The sequence below is a fragment of the Ostrinia furnacalis genome, unplaced genomic scaffold (assembly GCF_004193835.3).
Source record: "Ostrinia furnacalis isolate ACB-3 unplaced genomic scaffold, ASM419383v2 OfSCF5088, whole genome shotgun sequence".
In the NCBI taxonomy this organism is placed as follows: Eukaryota; Metazoa; Arthropoda; class Insecta; order Lepidoptera; family Crambidae; genus Ostrinia; species Ostrinia furnacalis.
In genome coordinates, this window is record NW_021135327.1 from 16815 (window position 1) to 25698 (window position 8884).

The following is an 8884-nucleotide window of genomic DNA, read 5'->3' on the forward strand; positions in this document are numbered from 1 at the left end:
TCAAGTAGGTATTATGAAACTAAAAAAATAAAAATTCAAGCGATGTAGTTCGTTCGTTCGATCGTTAAAAAGACGTCCACTGCTGGACAAAGGCCTCCCCCAAGGATTTCCACAATGGCCGGTGCTGCGCTCCCCGCATCCAGGTTCTTTCAGCTACTTTCACCAGATCGTCGGTCCACCTAGCTGGGGGTCTGCCCACGCGCACGCAAGTAATGAATTAATGATAATGATAGATGAGATAAAATCCGCCCTTTTCCTTGAGTTTCAGTAAAGATTTCTATACTATAACCTGACGCGGACTTCTGGAGAGAACTTGAAAAGTGATGTTGCACTGCTTTGTTCCATTTGCCTACACTCATGCACGTTCACAAACACTTAATGGTGGTCCACTATTTTTGAACAATAATAGCTGGCTAAACACAAATTTTAGAGAATAAAACAAAATCGCTAAACATGACTCTTCACTTTCCCTCCAAGAAGTCAATAGTGGGGATTTCATTTTAAAAGTTGAAACAAAAGAAGAATATCTATCTACTTAAGTACTTTTTAATAGCATACTATTAAAATGTACTTAGAAAGATCTAGATATAGCCCACAAGCTGTACTATTGTAACGGAGTTCCGTAGTAAGTAACAAAAAGATATTACATACTAGCTTTTGCCCGCGGTTTCGTCCGTGTGAAATTTAGTTTGTCACAGATCGTCATAAATTATAGCCTATATGTTATTCTCGGTTATCTATACTTATAATAAATCTGTAGAGAGGTCAATTCTGTACATGAAATATATTTTCAAAATAACTATCAGGGGGTGATTAGTGATCGATACTGATGCCAAAAATGCAATCAGTAAAATTTTTGTCTGTCTGTCTGTCTGTCTGTCTGTCTGTATGTTCCTTATAGAAACAAAAACTACTCGACGGGTTTTAACGAAACTTGGTACAATTATTCTTCATCCTGGGCAGGTTATAGGATACTTAGGAATTCCCACGGGAACGGGAATTAGCGGGAAAATCCTTTTGTATGAAAAATCTAAACCGCTTAAGTTAGACGCTTGAAATTTGGCATGCAGGTACCTTAGTAAACTTAAAGCTTAGTTACAACAGGATATTGCAAAATTCCCACGGGAACGGGAGTTAGCGGGAAAAAAATTGTATGAAAAAATCTGAATCGCGTAAGATAGATGAAGGGGGGGTAAAACGAGATCCACGCGTACGAAGTCGCGGGCGGCCGCTAGTAAACAATAATACTGTAAAGTTTCATCAAAATCCGTTCAGTAGTTTTCGCGTGAAAGAGTAACAAACATCCATACATCCAGATATCAAGACATCCAAACTTTCGCATTTTATATTAAGTAGGATTAGGCATATCAAAGAAAAAAGTTTTAGAATGTGGAGTTAGGCCCGGCTTCCACCAAGCTGGAGCGGACAGCGGAGAAGTGTTTTGAATAACCTATAACTTTATTATTCAGGAAACCAACCAATAAATATTCTCCGCCCAGTTCTGGTGGAAACCGTGTTTTATTTAACGTAAACTGTGGATGATTTATTTATTTTTCCTTCTTGCCAAGGTTTATTTTCGTAGGCGTGATTAGTATTTATAATCATGCCAAGATATATTAAATATGTTTAGAAAAACTTCTAGTTAAATTACAGATACCTTAGACACGCAGAGTGCAAACGGACGGACTTGTCGAAATTAAAAGGGTTGGTTTTTGTTTTATTACGCGTTATGTATCTGATATGACTCATGACCCCTCCCAATTCCCAAAACTGTGTTTTTAAATGAGTCGGCGACGGCGCCCTTCAAACCTCCCTTTCAATATGCTTATCTAACAATCGGACACTGCAAGGGTACTACTGTAGGGCAACAAAACAACTAGTAAATAAAATTAAACTAATTGTTATGAATTTCAAAATTACAGCTTTTTACTAAATGAAAAAAAAAACATGACCCTCTTTCTGGCACAGTCGGGTAATTACACAAGAAAAGATTTCTTTCGGATCGAATGAAATTGACATAATGATATCTGATGGTTATTCAAAACATTTCTCCGCTTTGGTGGAAGCCGGGCCTTAAACAACTAAATGTTTGTTAAAATCAAAATCAAAAATATTTATTCAGTTTAGACCACAAGTGGCACTTATGAACGTCAAATGTAAATAATAAAAAAAGAAAAGGTAGCCCTTATGGGGAACTTTACATGTCTCCTTATCTTTTGGGCCCTACCAGCGCTGGTTTTGGATAATCTCTGAAATTACCTAAAAAGTAGATGCTAGTTGAGTTGGGTATGCAAATGGCTCAAAACAGCTTGCTGTATAATAATAATATTTTTTTTTATAGAATACTTTACAGCATTCAGCAATGGACTTTTAAAATCTGATGATGATTGGAGATGGTTTCACTTATTATGTGAAGTAATGATGAAACTGAAGCAACAATACACATACTCGTATTTATGAAAATCTAGGCGTGAGAAAGATTTTACGAAATCGCGATTTATTTTTCTGATTAAAATTACATCAAGCCTGCCAACCCTGTCGATCTCATTACCCCTTCGCGCCTGATCCAAGTCCTTGAAGAGCTTTCTAATTACCTCTACATAGAGCTTAAAATAAACCTCGTTTTCTTCCTAAACTTTTAAGACTAAATGACTGAGTATCTAAGATCTTAAATTTATTTCAAAAACCCAAAAAGACGGGAAAATCACCGTGTCCCTTTTCCGAGTCATTGCGTTTGTTTAATTACCTTAATAAATTAAATTAATTAGGGATTTTACACAAATTGACACGAGGCTAAAATTCCAGTGATAATTAGAATGGATATTAATAATGGTTTAAGAGAAAGGCAAAGTAAAGATGAAAAAGCCAGGTTGTTTACAAATAAATTCGGAATAGATATTTTTTTATATGCATAACAAGGCAGGTATTTGACCACAATCGCACCTGATGTTAAGTGGGATGCAGTCTAGGATGGTACATATCTGCCCTGTAAGTGCTTATTCACTCTCGCCTTGAAGAGGCCCGGATTATAGTTTTCGGGAAAGACAGCAGCAGGCAACGAATTCCAGTCCCTAGCTGTTCGCATTATAAAAGAGTCATCGAGATTAATTGGTTCCTTTGGATGTTAAGAAAATAAACAGTACGCCTGTTAAGAATCATAGAAAAACACCATATTTTTGTCATCGCCTAACTGTGAGATGGGGTGATCTGCATTAAATATTAAACAACAATTTTGTAGGTACGAATACTAATAAGATTATACCAACAGTAAAGAAGCAGTGGTAGGGTTAATACTGGGACGTGTAAAAGTGCTTTTTAAAAGCCAACTTGCATAAAAATTGAGTTTTATGAGTTTTTTAGTAGTGGAGGAGTGGAGTAATGTCTTACAGATTGCAAAACACCATGGAGACCACTTTTTCCATAAACGCTGACCGGTTAGAAATTGCAAACTATCAACTCGTAAAGGGATCAACACCGTATCGCCTTTCGCGAGCTGACATCGCCTTTCGCGCGCTGTCAACCGCGTGGCGAGGCAGTTACGTTACGGTGCGGATAAGTGTGCGTTGCTAGTTTCATACAAGAAATACTGACCGCCTCGAGTTGATATGACGATATATTGACGTTGATCCGGGTTGATTGGTGCGCTACGTCTTTTAGACGTAGACATAGTCCTTGGCAGCACAAGCTGAGCCACCTCCAGTTGCTTCCACCTTTTTAATATAAGTTCTTTTTTTGTAATTCCTTTTTTGTAAAGCAAGCAATAAACGATTTTTTATTTTTTTTTATTTTTATCTTTGACCACTTCAAAAGCGTGTGTAATTTCTTATAATCATGATACCGAAACATGTTTCCGTGAAAGCCTGTCTGTTCTTCTACAGGCTGTGTACATAAACTTAGGCCGTAGACAGTCACCACACGGCTATTCCAATAAAGTTTAGGTTTTCCGTTAATGTACCTTTCTTAACGATGACGGCACCACATCATAAAACTGCTGTAGTTACCCAAAATCTCGTTAACAGGTGAATTAATTTAATAGTTCCGTTAATTAATGGATTTTTAATTATTTCTAGTATAAAAGATAGTGTTAGTACTGGTTCGAATCATTCAGAGTAGTGTTTGTGAATCGAAAACAATCATGAAGGTTTTGGTGAGTTGAGACATTTTGTTTTAATTATGTACTCGTAGATTACATTGAAAAAGGCTAGTTTAGTTTGCAAAGTCCTTTGTTGACTGCATAATGTTGAGTTCTAAAATTGTTTGAATATACTTTTATAAAGCTTTGTTGAATTTTTAAGCTCTAAATTGTTTCTCAAATATTTTATGACGTGAATTATTTTCAAACCGCTAAAAATAGTCTATTTTTTTAATTCGTAGCGCTTAGTTTCAAACGAATTTACGGTTCAATTCCCTGTTCTTGTTAAAACTTTATTGTTCTTTTGTAGTATTGTTAAGTCTAGAGTAATTAGTTAAGTTTTATGTTTGCCAACTTTCTTGATATTCCGCGATTATTTTCTTATTAATCGCCTTTATACATTAACAACTAATGTAACATAACTACAGTGTTCTTATTTTACCTCACCTAACAAGCATACTATGGTGTAGTTACCGCGTGCATAAATAATAAGATTCTATTGTAGTAACCATATCGATCCACAACTCGAACAAATGGACACAATTTGGCTCATTTGGAAAGTCAAGCGAAAGACAAATAGCTGTAATATTAGTCTGTGTTTTGAATGACTACTATTAATCATCAATATTCAGCTTACAGATAAATAAATTGTTTTAACAATGAAAGTAAATAGAGACTAGATAACGGATAGTACGATATGTATAATAAAACATACATAAACTTTGGACAAACTTGATCTTCACCGGTTGGGTTTTTACGGGCGGTCAAGCTGTAGATCCTGGCTACACAGGAGTTGCAGAGCGGTGGGAAAGAAAGATGGGAATAGCCCCGTTAAACGTCCAAAAAATTGAGTTACGGATTCAAATCAATCTCAGTATCTTCATCTTTGGTTTTCTAATAGAAGAAACTATTTACACGCAATCCAAACAACTCCAAAATATCAGACAAGTAATTTTACTGTTACGAAATCTAACCAATAGATAATAAACCAATCAACACAGAATAAAATGGCCGAGCTAATGATCTATAAAGTTATCGTCGCATCTCACTAATCGATAGTAATAACAATTAACCTGTCCAACATGTCACAACGATTTTGTTTGATGTCATCATGGCGATTTATTATACCTACTTACTAACTTTTGGATATAAAATATGCTTGTCATTTTGCTAAAAAAAGAGGAAAAAGAAAAGGTCAATAGATAAAAGAATGATGAAGGAAGTCCCAAGCAAAATTCGACCAACAAAAATAAAAGAATAATCAATACATTAATAATAATAATAAATGATTCTTTATTCAAGTAACCAGGACTCAGTTTGTTAGTAACAATTGCACTTAAAAACTATGTTAGTTGAAACAAGATGTAAAATAAATTGAATTTAGATTTAGATTTAGAATTGAAATAAGTATCATAATAAATTATACTCATTTCAATTCCAAACCCACAATTAAGTGTGAGGTTATGCATATGTCACCGGAAAATAACAAGACTCGTAAGTTGATCAATTTTCTAGGTAGTTGATCAACTCTCGGAAAATAATAAACGGCATTTGAAATGTACTATTTAACGTATGTATTTTAGTAAGTTGATTAATTTACGGCGTCTTGCCGTTAAATCATCCGACAAAGGCAAGGTGCACGTTGATTGGTTAAAAGACTCACGTGCTTTTATACCGCTCCCCGCCACCCGGCCGCCGCCATTACCGGTTTAAACGTAAACAAATCTATCTATTTTCTTTATTTACAGTAGAAAAATTAGCAATTGTTGTTTTGTGTGGTAATAATTCTCATTATAACGCGTCATTTTATTTATGATGAGTGAAATGGAGTCTGTAGTGGTAGAAATAAACAAACTTACTTATTATTAATATAACTTACAATAATAAAACTTTGAGCTCCAATATATATTTTTAAACATTTTTCATTTATTTAACTATATAGCATAGACGAACTTTAATATCCCTATCTCTAAAATGTAAATATTAAAACAACATAATCTAAGTGTCTGTCGACCAATCAGAGAAAAGTGTATTAAGTGACGGATAATAGTGTACCGTCAAATAGTACACTGGGCAACGATTGGCCCATTTGTGGATGATTTTACTTGTAGCAATATAGTTAATTATTAAATTACGGCTAGGTACCGTAAGTTGACCAATTAGCTAAAATTCGATGCGTTAAATAGTACATTTCAACTGCCGTTTCTTATTTTCCGAGAGTTGATCAACTTCCTAGAAAATTGATCAACTTACGAGTCTTGTTATTTTCCGGTGACATATACATGAGTCACATTGCAGAAGGCAACAGAGTTATCGCTGTCTCAATGTTCATGTTTCCCAAAGTCATCTATTAAAAAAACTTATTGCCGAAGTAAGTTTTTTTAATAATTATTAGCAATTTGTATTGCACAAATTACTAATAGTCCCGTTAGCCCCTCGTGGTAAGCTAAATAAGCTTGTGTTACGAGTGGGCTCACTGCAATAGTCGAGCGGTGGGTTTCGAACCCGCGTTCCTCGGATCTCGAGTCGGCCAGTCCGACCACTTCACCATTGGGCTATCGTGGCTATATTGTGGTATTCGATCTACAAACAGGATTTTTCTATAACAACTGTTTTTGATTCCAGATTCTCGTAGCTCTGGCCTGCGTGGCCATCGAGGCCAAGCCCTTCGGAGTGCCCGCCGCCGTCGGCTTGGGCGCTGCCGCCGTTATGGGCCCGGCCGTCGGCTTGGGCGCCATGGGGGCTTTGGGCGCCGGTGCGGGCTTGGGCGCCGGTGCGGGCTTGGGCGCCGCGGCGGGCTTGGGCAGCGGCTACCAACAGGGCGGCGGATTCCAGCAGGGCGGCGGCTACGGCCAGTCCGGCTTCGGACAGGGCAACAGCGGCTTCGGACAGCAAGGGTACCAGCAGGGCGGCGCGATGGGCGGCCACGATAGGGGACACCACGAAAAGAGCTTCACCTCGGTGAGTTTTAATCCTACTAATATTATAAAGGCAAAAGTTTGGATGTCTGAATGTCATGATGTCTGGAAGTTTGTTTCACGCAAAAACTACTGAACGGATTTTGTTGAATTTATTTATTTTTTTATTTATTTTATTGTTAGGAAAACAAACAGCATTCTATAACACATATAGAGTTACCAATTAAACTTCACATTTGCCAAAATAGTTTTCACAAATAGTTTATACATAGGTATCGTTTTTAAAAATTGAGTAAACAGAAACAGAAAAAGAAAATATTTTTTTTAGATTCTATGTTAAATATACTATGACTTGGCAATTAATTTAAACTCGAAATATCGCATCGTTGTTAAAACAATAAATAGTTAGGTAATTACTGTTTTAACAAATTTACTGTTTTACAGTATTATTGTTTATAACCCAGAAAAACATATAGGCTATAATTTATGACGATATGATGTGACAAACTAAATTTTGAATAAATAAATAAGATGTAAGAAATATCTATAAAAGCGCCATCTATCGACATTGGTTAAAATCTACAGAACTGGACACACTACTGCTTTTGACGTTCGTAAATAATAAATATTCATGTGGGGGAAGCCGTGAAACGCCATCTATCAACATGATATCTAACGGGGGTAAAACGAGGTCCACGCGTAAGGTCCACGCGTACGAAGTCGCGCGCGGCCGCTAGTGAATAAATAAAGTTTAGTGAAAGGGGCGTTTCCTGGTTGTCTTTAAGGGATGCGCCATTAATTTAGTTCTTTAATTGAAATCTTACATGTCCGAATAATGACATTACATAAAAGGTGGATCAGATCAGATCAAATGATGAATGAAAATAGCGTCCAAGACTGGTCTGAACAGAATGGTAGACATGTACACCACGATCACGCTTATTTCATACGTCTCTCTTGCAGATCCAGCAAGGCCACGAGTCCTCCGGCCACGACGTCGGCGGCGGCTCGCAGTTCGGCTCAAGTGGCGGCAGCATGGGCGGCTTCAACAACTACGCCGGCGGACAGAACGCTTACGGCGGCGGGTACGCCGGCGGCGGCTTCGGCGCCGGCGGCTACATGGGCTTCAAGGAGGAGGAGGATAAGGACGCCCCCGCCGTAAAAGTTTGATTTAATTGCGTCTTTGAAATAAAAGGCATTAAGAAGTATTCAGTTTTTTTTTGTCTTCAACCGGAAAACTAAATAATCCCTAAGGATGATGAATGGGTAATCAAATCGAAATTCTATTCAGTCCGTCAGACAGATAATAAAAAAATATTGGACACGTATTTTTTCATATTTTTCAGTATTATATTGAGTTAAAATGTCGCGTGACATCACTATTGAGTAAAAAAATTTACTCAAGTGACGTCACGCGACATTTCGACTCGATGTAGCTAGCACTGTTATTATTTAATTATGAAAGAAAATAAAAAATACGAGTCTAATATTTTGTAATTATGTCTGGAGGACAAATAATTGAAATTTTGTCATATAGCCTATTGAAGCTACGATAGCCGAACGGTGATGGTGTAGGAATACCACGTGATCCGAGGAACGCGGGTTCAATCGCCACCCCTGGACCATTTTTGTGAACCCACTCGTCATACTATCATATTTAGCTAACAACGAGGGGTTAACGGTATTTTTAGTAATTTCTATAAAAAAAGCAGCGTTTAAACAAACATACTTCAAAAATTAAAAGCTTAATTATTATAAAATAGTAAGTATTAGTGTGCGCACTCCCATACATGCCCAGCCCATACTGATCAACAGCCCGACTCAACTATCGACC

At 37.0% G+C, this 8884-nt stretch overlaps 1 protein-coding gene across 1 annotated transcript; it reads left to right on the forward strand.

The window, feature by feature from the left end:
• The first annotated feature begins 4043 nt into the window (after nucleotides 1-4043).
• LOC114360585 (glycine-rich protein 23-like) lies at nucleotides 4044-8251 on the forward strand. The gene is made up of 3 exons (XM_028315321.1): nucleotides 4044-4147; nucleotides 6758-7093; nucleotides 8014-8251. The coding sequence occupies exons 1-3, from the start codon at nucleotides 4136-4138 to the stop codon at nucleotides 8218-8220; spliced, it is 555 nt and encodes a 184-aa protein (XP_028171122.1). The 5' UTR covers nucleotides 4044-4135; the 3' UTR covers nucleotides 8221-8251.
• Nucleotides 8252-8884: the final 633 nt, after the last annotated feature.